Genomic DNA, 12,634 nt, shown 5'->3' with positions numbered 1-12,634 from the left:
TCAGACCTCTGTCCCTTTGGATGGGAAACTGGGGTATCTGTTTTTATCTCTGAAATTTTTTGTTTTGTTTTTATACATCTGAATAAAAATGCCAAAGTTTTGCAGCTTTCTGTCTGTCAAATGAAAACCTGTCAAAGTGTATGAAATAGAACACTTTTTCCCTGTCCCTCAGCAGTGGATGCTTCTTTCTGTCTCTTGACAATCCTACTGGGCCCCATGTCGCTGTCTCCATCCCTACTTTTCCTTATTCCCTTAAGACAAGCATAGAGCACAGTCCTTTTCATTTAAGGGTTTTACTGTGAAATCTCTATAGGGCAACCAACTGGGAATAACAAAGCAAATAACACGTTCGGGGTAGTTAGAAAAAGTCCCAAGAGGTAGAATACTGAAATTCATGTTTTAAAACTCATTCTCTTTTTAAAAAAAGTTTGTGTGAACACCTCCCCTAGATGCCATCAAAGCCTGTCGTTAGAACAACAGTGCCACCTTCAGTGGGAGTCCGGTTTCTAGATCGGGATAATCCCTCAGAAGGCTGGCTGCCCAAGCAGACCCTGATTCCCCGACGCCCGACCTCTTTCCACACCGCTCCGCCCCTCCCGGTTCTCCCAGCACCTGAGGACTTGAGGACTGGCCCGGCCGGTCTCGCCAGTAGCTCCGAGGACTCACGGAAGGGCGTATCCCACCTCCCCACCCTTGTTAACGATCCTCCCAACTCGCCGCGGCTCCACCCCGCCCCTCAGCCTCCAAGCCTATTTCCCTGCCGTAGCCCCGCCCCTCCTCCCTCACCCCGCCCCGCTCTATTACGGGTTACCGCTCGGCGTTCCTGGTGGATATGGTTTTTCCGGGAGAAACCACGCTTCCCCTCGTGCTTTCCAACGGCTCCGCCTTCCCGCCGGAGCCTGACCCTTCCCAGCGTGCTCGGCGATTCCAGCGTGCGAGGCCCTCGGAGGGCAAGGCCCCAGGGCCTGGCTTAGGGGCGCGAAAAGCATGCTGGGGATTGTAGTTCGGTAGTCCGCGAGGGCGGCTAGGGGCTGGCAGTAGGAGGGACTCGTTGTCCCAGCGTGCCCTGCGCCTCAGCCCGCGCGTTCGCAGTTTCTCGCTCTCGCCCGCCCTCCCGTTCCCTAGCTTGCTCGCGCTTTTGCTCGCGGTCTCCTCGCGGATCGAAGGGGTTCTGACCACAGCTTGTGGCTGAGAAGGGCGACAGAGGCGGCGGCTCAAGAGAAACGAGGCTGCAGCGGTGGTGGCGGCGGTGGGAAGATGTCGGGCGAGGACGAGCAACAGGAGCAAACTATCGCCGAGGACCTGGTCGTGACCAAGTATAAGATGGGGGGCGACATCGCTAACCGTGAGTGCGGCCTCAGGGGTCCGGATATCGAGGCTGGGAGGGAGAGTCAAGGGAGACGGTGACGGGTTGGCTCCTGAGGGCTGGAGCGGTGGGGTCACGCAGTGTGGGTTAGTGAGGGCCCAGCTCAGGTCTGCTGGAGGTGGCGTGGTGGGGAGACTCCGTGTCGCGCCTGGGACCCGAGAGGCTGGGCCTGGGCTGGAGTCTCTGGAGATGCTGGCGGACGGTCGGCAGGGCGGCTGGGAGAAGAGCAGAGCTGGGCCCCTGGCCAGCTCCGACCCTAGGCCGTCGGTAAGAAGGCGAGGTGTACCTTCTGCCACTCACGCTTCAGTTCACATTTCTGTCTCTGATTTTGGTGGCAGCGAGACCACTTCGAAAAGGAAGCGCTTCTATTTTGTCGCGGCTCCCCGCCGTCAGGAGCCTGGCCGGCACGTGTTGCCAGGTCCCCTGCGACTGGCCGGCTACCCTCCTCCGCTAAGTGCCTGACACCAGCTTGCCTACCACGTGCTTTGCTGTAGTCTTTCGTTCTTTACTTAAACTCCTTCCCTGATGGGGGCCGCCTTCTACTCTAGGGTCAGCTCATGGACCGTTAGAGAGTACCGCATAACTCTTGTTTGACTGTTCTTGAAGTTGTTCATTGTACCTTCAATCTGCGGAGCTGGTTTTAGTTAGTCGTCTAATTTGATCTTAGGTGTTTCACAACTTTAGGAGCGTTTTGAGGTCCTCCTCACCCCGCCAGTCAAACCTGTGAATAGTGCTGTTAAAGGGGGTCTGAAGTTAGAATCTCAGAAGTCATCCTTAATAAGATTGTGCTCTTGACTTTCTCAGCAGCTGCCTGCCACTCTCGCAGATGTCTCGCTTGCTATTTTCTCTTTTTCCAATTTAAAACCCAGTTAGGGGGACACAAAATGCTTGTCTTTGGGCTTTTAAATGGTTTTGACAGTAAAGATAGGCATTTAGGATGCTTTTGATCCTGTGACTGAAAATCTGAGTTTTTCAGACTTTAAAAAAATCACCAAAACTTGGATCACAAAAGTAAAATCTGAAGTCCAGGATGGACCATGGAGAGGGTATCGGTGAACAGAATAAATGCTTTGTAACACAATGGATATGTGGTGGTTTAAATCAGAAAAAAAATTTTCCCTCTTGCAGTTTATGACTTCTGAGGCACCTCTGATTCCCAGTACCAGCTTGAAACTCTTTTGGGTCACATACTTCTTTGAGCTCTGCTATAAGCAGAGTTTGCTGAAGCCCAGGGACCTAGGTTAAGTCTTCTTGACTTGTTGTTTGAAGAAATAAGTCTACATAAATTGAGATTACTAACACCCCCTAATTGGGGTGTCTGGGAAGGGAAGAAGGTAGCATTTAACAACACATCAGCTTAGAGTCAGCAATTGTATGTCTGCCTTCTTGTTGTCCCTGATGCCTATAAATTTCTTCCAGTCTGCTTTGCATGTGTTGGATATCTTGGTGAGAATGCCCTTGAAGTTCATAAATCTGTCCTACCATACCACAGGTATCATCTTTGGAAAGCCTCTCTTGCCTAGGAGACAGGTGGTGCATACCTAGCTGTCACACTATATAAAGGAGGAGAGGGAGTGTTGGCTTTTTTAAGTTCTGGAAAGAAAGGTAGAGATTTATAGAGATGACAGGTAGGTACATTCTAAGAGGCAAAACATATTCCTCTTTTTATCCTTAGAGCAGTGGTACTTCTAAGTTGGACTCAGAAACTCTTAAGTCCAACTTCTAGGTGTTTCTTGAACGTTAACTTAGACAACACATTCAGGACTGATATATGGGATTCTGTTCCCAGGGGTACTTCGGTCTTTGGTGGAAGCATCCTGTTCAGGTGTGTCGGTACTGAGCCTGTGTGAGAAAGGTGATGCCATGATAATGGAAGAAACGGGGAAGATTTTCAAAAAAGAAAAAGAAATGAAGAAAGGTAAAAAACCAATCCCCTACTAATTAACTATGTTTGACCTTTATTGAGTTCTGTTTGTTTTATTGTAATAATGCAACCTTTACCCCAGCACTGGTTGAGATATTTGGAAATGTGGAATGGCAAGGGGACTGATCAGACTTAAACAAGACCCTGGAGAAAACGCATGCACTTTTCGGAGGGGCTGGAGGGCTCCGGGCACGAGCGGGCGGTCAGGCTGTGTCTCCCCGCAGGCGTCGCCTTCCCCACCAGCATCTCGGTGAACAACTGTGTCTGTCACTTCTCCCCGCTGAAGAGCGACCAGGACTACGCGCTGAAGGAGGGCGACTTGGTCAAAATGTAAGCCTGGCCCATCTCGGAGCGCGCGTCCTTCCGCAGCGTGCACAGCGGCGCCAGTCGCTGACGCTGGGCTCTGCTCTGCCTTTCAGCGACCTTGGGGTCCACGTGGACGGCTTCATCGCTAACGTGGCTCACACTTTTGTGGTCGGTGTAGCTCAGGTCGGTGGACTGCTTTGAATTCTGTTCAGCCAGTGGGGGGCTGGGGAGGACCCACTGCTGCTGTTCCCCGCCCCCCCACTGCCTCTTACCCTCACCTGCTACCACCACATTAAGTTTTGAGAGTCTCTAGAGAAATAAAATGGAGAAGGAAATGGCAGCCCACTCCGGTGTTCTTGCCTGGACGATCCCAGGGACGGGGGAGCCTGGTGGTCTGCCGTCTATGGGGTCGCACAGAGTCAGACCCGACTGACGCGACTTAGCAGCAGCAGCAGAGAAATCAAAGGGGAAAGGGTGTTTTCTCTGCTGACCACTGGATATATAATGGACACACAGATATTAACTGATCAGCTTTTTGGGAAGGCACTGACTACATTTCCTCCTCTACAGGGGACCCAAGTAACAGGGCGGAAAGCAGATGTCATTAAGGCAGCTCACCTTTGTGCTGAAGCTGCCCTACGCCTGGTCAAACCTGGAAATCAGGTGAGCTGTTTAGTCCAACTCCAAAGCTTCATAGAGCCAAAGATGCATTCAGGATGTACTGCTATTCTGTACTGAAAGAGAAGAGGCAGGAATTAAGAGTTTAAACCAAAGAGCTGTTAAATCTTAGTGCCTACCGTAGGTGGTATGATGCTCTCTGTAAGGGGATGTGTGATCCTTTTCTCATGGAGCCTATAGAGATCCTTCCTTTTTCATGTTTTGGATGTGTATTGTTCCCGGAAATAATTTGAGATACATAGCTCACAATAAAACACAGATATTAAAACTAAGTTTTAAAAGCTTATAACACAAAAATAATAATAGTAACAGTAAATTGGTGACAAGGAAAGGCCAAAGACCCTTGCAAGATATTAGGAAGCCCAGGGATCATAAATGTCTCATGAATTCACACAATAACATGTTAGACTATCAGTGGAGACTTTGTCTAACTCTTAGATTTCAGAACCTGTTCAATACGTGAAGCATCCTCTCTTTCTGTGCTCTCTTCACCCTTTTCATCCGTTTTTCCCCTTATCACTTAATTGCATCGTTTTTACTTCAGCCTCTGTTGTATTTTTCTTGCAGTGCTATCTATCAAATAACTATTATAAAGCACTTTGAATAGTACCTGGCACATAGTTAACCCTTTTGTTAGCTATTATTATTTTACACATTGATTATTTTTATTATTTATACACTTACTATTGTTGGAAAATACTATTAATGTAGTGGCTGTTGTCTAGCTATGACATGAGACTTTCTGGATTCTCATCCCATTACCACCCACTACTGATTTAAAATGAAATAACTTCAAAATTTCCTCATCTATAAAGTGGGAAAAATTAAATTGTGCGTCATTCTCACAGGGTTGTGAAGATTGAGATAATCCATTTAAAGTGATTATCACAGTACCTGACATACAATTTAATAATACCTATGATTGGGAATTCACTTTCCTTTTTTTCTTAACTATAATTTAGGTGAGGATCAGATCATGATTGAAAGAGGTAAAGAGGGGGAAATAAAACTTTCTGTATCCTTTCAACAGGTTAGAATGCCAGGTATCATGGACTGAACACTGTGATCGGAAAACCTGGCTTTATACCAGGTTCTTTTGGTTAACTGGTTTAACCTTGAGCAAATTATGTAACCCTTCTGAGCCTCGTTTTCCTCCTCCAGATTAGGATGTAGATTACCATACAGAATTGTTGGGACTAGTCACCTTACAGAATTGTTGAATAAGTAGACCATCTTTGTGAAAGCGCTTTGTAAAATGGTATGCAGATTTGATTTTTAGGTTGTAGGATGCTAGGGCTATGAAATGAAGAATTACTGAGAATCATTGCATTTGCTGGAGGATGTTAGAACTCAGTTCTTTTGTGCTGCTGCTTCTCATAGTAGACAACATCCTAGTTCCTGGTATTTTACATTTTATTTGATCTTGTACTTCTAGAACACACAAGTGACAGAAGCCTGGAACAAAGTTGCCCACTCATTTAATTGCACACCAATAGAAGGTGAGACTTCAGATAGTGGGGTTGAGGGTCTCAGTATGAGTGGTTTAGCAGAAATAAGACTTTTGTTCCATTGAGTATCCATCCTGGCTCTGGCATAATCCAAGCCCCAAACCTCAGTGCCCCGAGTTTCCATAGCTTTGCTCTCATTGCCTGCTCTGTGGTTCTACTTGGGTATGTGGGTTGGAAACCTCTGGATTCTAAATGAGTGGTACCACAGGCTTTGTCCTCTCTACAGGTATGCTGTCACACCAATTGAAGCAGCATGTCATCGATGGAGAGAAAACCATTATCCAGAATCCCACAGACCAGCAGAAGTAGGTGCTCTGTATCCCATCCTCTACCTTCTGTCATATAAGTCTAGTTATGAACTTCTCCTTCCATACTCCAGATAATCTGACCACCGTCTCCTCTAACCTGGACTAATCTTACCCACCTTCTCTTCTAAGCTCCAGGAACCACTTATTGCTCCTTACTGTTCCCTTTCCGTTCCTTTTAGGAAGGACCATGAAAAAGCTGAATTTGAGGTACATGAAGTATATGCTGTGGATGTTCTTGTCAGCTCAGGAGAGGGCAAGGTGATGAACGTTTACCAGAGCCAGCAGAGAGGGGAGGCTGCGGGTGGGTTCCAAGAGCACCAGATCAAATGTGATCTTTTATAGGCCAAGGATGCAGGACAGAGAACCACCATTTACAAGAGAGACCCCTCTAAGCAGTATGGCCTGAAAATGAAAACTTCCCGTGCCTTCTTCAGTGAGGTCGAAAGGCGTTTTGATGCCATGCCCTTCACTTTAAGGTACTACTGCGCTTGGCGCAGTCTGACCCGTAGACCATACAGCCAGATCTCTTCCCTTCCCCCCACCCCGCTTGCCCTCCTTCCCTCCTCTTCTACCTAGACTTGTAGCTCCAGCCAGCATGCATGCCTTCTCTCCTTCTCCCTCTCCTAGGAAGTAGTGTAAAAAAAAGCACTCCTACGCATGACTTCTGCCTGAGAGTAGGCATTATTTAAAAACAGGAACAAAGTGGTAAGACATGACAGGGAGTTAAGGCTACCTGAATTTGTCTTTCCCTCCCCAGAGCATTTGAAGATGAGAAGAAGGCCCGCATGGGTGTGGTGGAGTGCGCCAAACATGAGCTGCTACAACCATTTAATGTTCTCTATGAGAAGGAGGGTGAGTTCTGAGAAGAGAGTTGTAGTTTGAAGCCCCCGATTATGGTCCCCTCCTCCTTGAAGGCAAGGGGACATTCTATCAAAACACTTTGTTTCTCTCATAGGTGAATTTGTTGCCCAGTTTAAATTTACAGTTCTGCTTATGCCCAATGGCCCCATGCGGATAACCAGTGGTCCTTTTGAGCCTGACCTTTACAAGTCTGAGATGGAGGTCCAGGATGCAGAGCTCAAGGTTAGTGTGTGATGGAAAGGAGTGGGGACCTGGCAGTTTTTTTGGGAGTGAGGACTGAGTGACAGGAAGTCCTGAGAAGAGCTACAGGGCCAAGAGTAGCACTTGGCATTTGCTCCATGTTCCTCAAAATTTGTTTTCCTTCTTCTGTTTTGCAGGCCCTCCTCCAGAGTTCTGCAAGTCGGAAAACCCAGAAAAAGAAAAAAAAGAAGGTTTGTTATGATCATCCCTCCCTTGTGGGGTGAACCTGATCCATCTTTATTCACCTTCCTGGGTCGTGGTGGGGATACAGGTGTCAAAATGTCCTTAGTTCTCCCCATCTCAGTACTGACCTAGAGAATTAGGAATATTCTTGTCCTTGGTCCCCCAGACAGTACCCTAAGTTGTTGGAAACTGACACATCTTCTCCCTCTCCTTTCCATGAATGTAGGCCTCTAAGACCGCAGAGAATGCTACCAGTGGGGAAACTTTAGAAGAGAATGAAGCTGGGGACTGAGGTGGGTCCCCTCCCCCAGCTTGCCGCTCCTGTCTCATCCCCTCCCACCACACCCCAGGCTCTGAAGTGCAGTTCGACTTCTCCACCCAGGACCGCGAGCAGAGCGGGGTCTCCCTGTCCCCCTCCCAGCCCCCCGTCCCAGCCCCCGTCCAACAACAGCCAGCTCCAACTGACTCTGGTCTTGGGAGGCCAGGCTTCCCAGTCACCGAAGACTACTTTAAATAGAAAAGAGAAATTGAATAATAAAATCAGGAGTCAAAATCCATCGTCTTCAAGCCCCTCTTTCTAGCCTTTTTCTACTATTCTCTGCTTGGTCCAGGTTTATGGCCCTACAACAGAACGGGAGGAGGCTCAGAGCTGCCACCACTGAAAGCTCAGATGAAACTTTTTATACCACTCCAGTGTCAGCATTCTCCCTCTGTTGGGGCTTGTTCCTCTCTCTCTTCCCACTTTCCCCAAGTCTTTTATCAGGCCTCAAAATAGAGAGGAGCTATTCTTCAGACTATTTTTCTTCACCTGTGGCAGATTCCTTTTATGATCCAGGCTGTCTAGCCAGGCCCCTCCCATTTTTAGGAGCTGGAGCCTGCATTTACCAATGGATTCTCATCTGTCAATTGGATCCTCATTTGTAAATCTTTGTAGTCAGTTTTGTTCTACAGGACAGTTTTTCCTCCCTCCACAAGGCTGTAAAGAAGTAATCCATCTCAACCTTGTCCATTTCTTTGAAGTCAGTGGGGTTCCTCCCTTGCTCCATCTTCTTAGAAACCTGAGCTGGAGGCTCCACTGTGGTTTTGTTCCCTCTTTGAAATATTTTGATCTCCCTTCCTTGAAAGAAAGATGTGTAACCAGAGGAGCAGACTGAAGAACCAGAACTCCTGGCTTTCTGAAGCTGTGGACTTGGGGTTAATTGCTAGGGGTTTGGAGAGAAAGGTGTTTCAGTACCTCTGGCATGCTGTCCCAGGGAACTAGGGCTCCCACTAACTTATGAGGTTTTTTAAACACATTGAAAATGACATGGCATTAAAATAAATTTGGATTTGCTCATACGTGTCTGTATGCTGCTCTTATTTGATGGTGGTGGGAGAGTGAGCTGAAGTGATGATCATTTGGAACCAGTTTTTTGGGGTTTTTTTGACCTTGCCTCATGTCATGCATGGAGAAGGCAATGGCAGCCCACTCCAGGACTCTTGCCTGGAAAATCCCATGGACGGAGGAGCCTGGTGGGCTGCAGTCCATGGGGGTTAACAGTCGGACACGACTGAGAGACCTCACTTCACTTTTCACCTTCATGCATTGGAGAAGGAAATGGCAACCCACTCCAGTGTTCTTGCCTGGAGAATCCCAGGGATGGGGGAGCCTGGTGGGCTGCCGTCTATGGGGCCGCACAGAGTCGGACACGACTGAAGCGACTCAGCAGCAGCAGTATCATGTCATGTAGGATCTTGGTTCTCTAACCAAGGATCAAACCTGTACCCCCTGCAGTGGAAGCACGGAATCTTAAACCGCTGGTCTGCCAGAGAAATCCCTGGAACCAGTTTTCTTTAGCCATATTCTACTTTTCTAAAACACTGAATACCTTGGGTTGGGGGAAGACAAAAATCCTGGGTTCTGTGAATTAAGAGTACATTTTCTATGGGAGTTTGGTCTAGTTTTCTGAAGTAAAAACACCCCTTACTGCTGACACTATTCAGAACAATGTTTATTGCACAAAAGTTAAAAAAACTGCAAAGTGATTATCTTGGTTTAGGAAGGAAGCCAGGAAGAATACCTTTAGGGTTAATGCATTTTTCAAGCCAGTCTGAAATTTGATGGGTAATGCATATATTAGAGCATTTTTTATATGAGTTACTGCTGACCTGAAGATAAATAATTATGAATTAAACTGAACATAGATCTCTTCATAAGAGTTTATAGCAATCAACAGGTGAAGTCCCAGTGGGTTTGATATCTTGCAGGGGGTTTTATTTTTGTTTTCAAACACATTACAGTCCGTTGGTGACAATACTAGAACCTCGTAAGCAGTTGAAACAAGGGTCCGAAATTTAGAAACCTGATTTTCCAGAACTAAAAAGGTGAAATGTTTTAAAGGAAACGCTAAAAAAGGAATCAACAAGCCTCACTCCATCTTATAGTGAATAAGGTGAAGTCTGTATGATGAAGGATTTCATCCTTCATAATACACATTTTCTGTAGCCAAATCTTAGGGTGTCTTTTTTTGGGTGCTTCTGACCTAACCATATCTTGATACTGGGAAGTTGTCTTATCACCAAATACTATTCGTGCCTAAATATACATGTAGCTGATCGGGCTTTCCTTCTGTCCATTAACTAGATCTGTCGTTAATTTGACACGACTGAAGCGACTTACTACATACACTATGCAGAGGGAGAATCACTGAAGTATTTTCTCAATAAGATGCATTTTGGCCAGGAATGTTATGACATTCTGCCCCAGGCATTGTAGGGAAAGACCACAGGTGACTAGGAAAAAGTTTATCTTCAACAATAACAAAGGTCTCTTTTTGTAGTACAACAGCTTTCTCGATTCCCCGCTTTATATCTTTATATCAATCTTAGAACCTTTGGAAGTTCCAAAATCGAACCTGCAGATATTTAGTTTGATAAATAAGGTAAACCAGTAAACGGGGAAGGCAATGGCACCCCACTCCAGTACTCTTGCCTGGGAAATCCCGTGGACGGAGGAGCCTGGTGGGCTGCCGTCTGTGGGGTCGCTAAGAGTCGGACACGACTGAGCGGCTTCACTTTCACTTTTCCCTTTCATGCGCTGGAGAAGGAAACGGCACCCCACTCCAGCGTTCTTGCCTGGAGCATCCCAGGGACGGGAGCCTGGTGGGCTGCCGTCTGTGGGGTCGCACAGAGTCGGACACGACTGACGCGTTTAGCAGCCCCAGCAGCAGCAAACCAGTAAAACAAACCAGGACTTTTTGTACAGTCCGCCTGGATCCACAGCAAAATGGAGGATGTCTCCAGGAAACTGCAACTCCCATGAAGCAACGAGAGGGAAGGCGGAAGTAGCTACCCTCTGCTCGTTTGCACCTCTAGGTCTCTTATTGGAAGTATGTGCTCATATCTAAAAATATTATATCCTCATAATAAAACAGGTGAGAGGGATCTTGTACATCAAAATATTGATTTCCAACAGAATTTTTCCAGCTTAATCACTCCTCACACACCAGCGAACTGCCAAAAGCAATTGTTACGCCCCTTGAGAAGCCGCGCCCTCCTAGGGGGCAGGGCGATAAAGCGGAAGTGACGACACTGAGTATTCTATTAAATATCCGTAGGCGGGCCCCTAGCGCTCTCTCGGCCTTAGCGCCATCTTTTGAGGTGAGTGTTTGATGGCTGTGTTCGTGTTCCGACTGCAATCCATAAACATCTGATCTCTGCACTTACCATCATTACAGCAAACTAACCGCAGACTTTTTTTCTTTACCCGTAGAAACCTCTGCGCCATGAGAGCGAAGGTAAGCAGTCCCTGCCAGGGAGCTAAAGCTGTACGAATTGGCTGTTGGTAGGGGAGACCTTGGCAAGGGAAATCTGCCATCGTTCCGGGGTCGCCGGGTCCTCAGGTTGTGATCACGAGCTAATGGGAGAGGAAGGATAGTCTGGGGAGAAGCAGAATAGGTGGTGCGTAAGGTCTGTGGGGAGAAGCAGAATAGGCAGTAGTTAAGTTCTGTGGCGAGAGAGGCTGGAAGTGGGAGAGAGCTCATGCAGGCAGGATTCGGCGTTTTACGTCTGGGATTCGGGTGGCAATACAGATTGTTGATGTGGTTTGCTGCGACTAAGTCCTCTACTTGGTCAAGAATCTACCCGGTTCTAAATAGTGCTCTTCATGAAAGTTGCAAAAGTGTTAGTCGCTCAGTCGTGTCCGACTTGCGATCCCGCGTACTGTGTTAGCCCGCCAGGCTCCTCTGCCCATGGACTTTTCCAGGCAAGAATGTTGAAGTGGGTTGCTATTCCCTTCTCCAAGTAATCTCCCTTACCCAGGGATTGAACCTGAGTCTCCTGCATTGCTGGCAGATTCTTTACCGTCTAAGCCACCGGGGAAGCCTCCCCTAGTGTTCTTAATGTCTCTATCTAAACTTGTTACTGAAACTAATGATATCTTGTTTTACTCTCTGTCCTTGGTTATAATCGGTTGCCAGTGGAGGAAGAAGCGAATGCGCAGGTATGCTGGGACGTAGTTAGTACTGTGGGGTCGGGGGGGAGTGGAGCAAAGTGGACAAAACTTGGGACGAACATTTGGTTTAGAAATCCAACAACTTATAAGCATTGACTGGCCAATGCCATGAATTGGGCAGAAGGCGACAGAATCGTAATGTTGATTTTACCTGTCCCTTGTATTGGGTGCACCTTTAAGACTGGAGGGAAAGACTGAACTCGGGTTTGTGGGGCCCGAGGTGTATTCTTATGTCTGGTTTTCAGGCTGAAGCGCAAAAGAAGAAAGATGAGGCAGAGGTCCAAGTAAACTTGTACACCCATGGAAGCCACAGAAGCAGAAACAAGGGAAGCCAGAGGCCAGGGGCGCTGGTACAAATTGTGGACTGCATGCCTACTCTCTAGAACTTCTCAGTGGACCTGGAACATCTGTGGCCATTCCGATCGCCTCGACCACCTTTGAGAGACCGACCTTGCTCGGATCCAAGCCGCCCCTTTTGGTCCTTTGCCCTGGGCCTGTGATAACTGTGGACTAGTTCTCTTCTCAGTTGTGGCTGAATGTAACGTGTACAATAAATCCTCTCTTTTGCTGTCTTAGCTGAAGAAAAAATTTGTGTTATGTGGTTTTTTCTGGTTACACTGGCTGGGGATTCTCTTAGTGCGGTCTGTCTGCTCCTTATCTACAGGTGGGGGGCGGGAGGTGTGGGCTCCGGTCTTAGGAGCTCCTAGAGTATTGGGCGGCCTTTACTTCCTGGAAAGGGCGTGGACTCCGGGGACGGTTTTCAAGTTG

The 12,634-nt window shown here is 47.5% G+C and overlaps 1 protein-coding gene and 1 long non-coding RNA gene across 3 annotated transcripts; both read left to right on the top strand.

The window, feature by feature from the left end:
• The first annotated feature begins 1,071 nt into the window (after positions 1-1,071).
• On the top strand, positions 1,072-8,712 carry PA2G4 (proliferation-associated 2G4). Of its 2 annotated transcripts, XM_065934934.1 has the most exons (14): positions 1,072-1,345; positions 3,156-3,284; positions 3,515-3,620; positions 3,710-3,779; positions 4,167-4,259; positions 5,710-5,773; positions 6,009-6,087; positions 6,270-6,348; positions 6,433-6,566; positions 6,848-6,942; positions 7,046-7,173; positions 7,329-7,382; positions 7,601-7,667; positions 7,986-8,712. In XM_065934934.1, the coding sequence occupies exons 1-13, from the start codon at positions 1,258-1,260 to the stop codon at positions 7,664-7,666; spliced, it is 1,185 nt and encodes a 394-aa protein (XP_065791006.1). In that variant the 5' UTR covers positions 1,072-1,257; the 3' UTR covers position 7,667; positions 7,986-8,712. The 2 variants fall into 2 exon arrangements, with proteins under 2 accessions (XP_065791006.1, XP_065791005.1); XM_065934933.1 differs by having other exon boundaries at positions 7,601-8,712.
• A 2,292-nt stretch (positions 8,713-11,004) lies between these two features.
• On the top strand, positions 11,005-12,458 carry LOC136167349 (uncharacterized). Its single transcript, XR_010663088.1, has 3 exons — positions 11,005-11,150; positions 11,832-11,854; positions 12,112-12,458. It is a non-coding gene; the product is annotated as an uncharacterized lncRNA (long non-coding RNA).
• The last annotated feature ends 176 nt before the right edge of the window (positions 12,459-12,634 follow it).

The sequence above is a fragment of the Muntiacus reevesi genome, chromosome 4 (assembly GCF_963930625.1).
Source record: "Muntiacus reevesi chromosome 4, mMunRee1.1, whole genome shotgun sequence".
In the NCBI taxonomy this organism is placed as follows: domain Eukaryota; kingdom Metazoa; phylum Chordata; class Mammalia; order Artiodactyla; family Cervidae; genus Muntiacus; species Muntiacus reevesi.
This window is presented reverse-complemented; position numbering and strand designations above follow the sequence as displayed.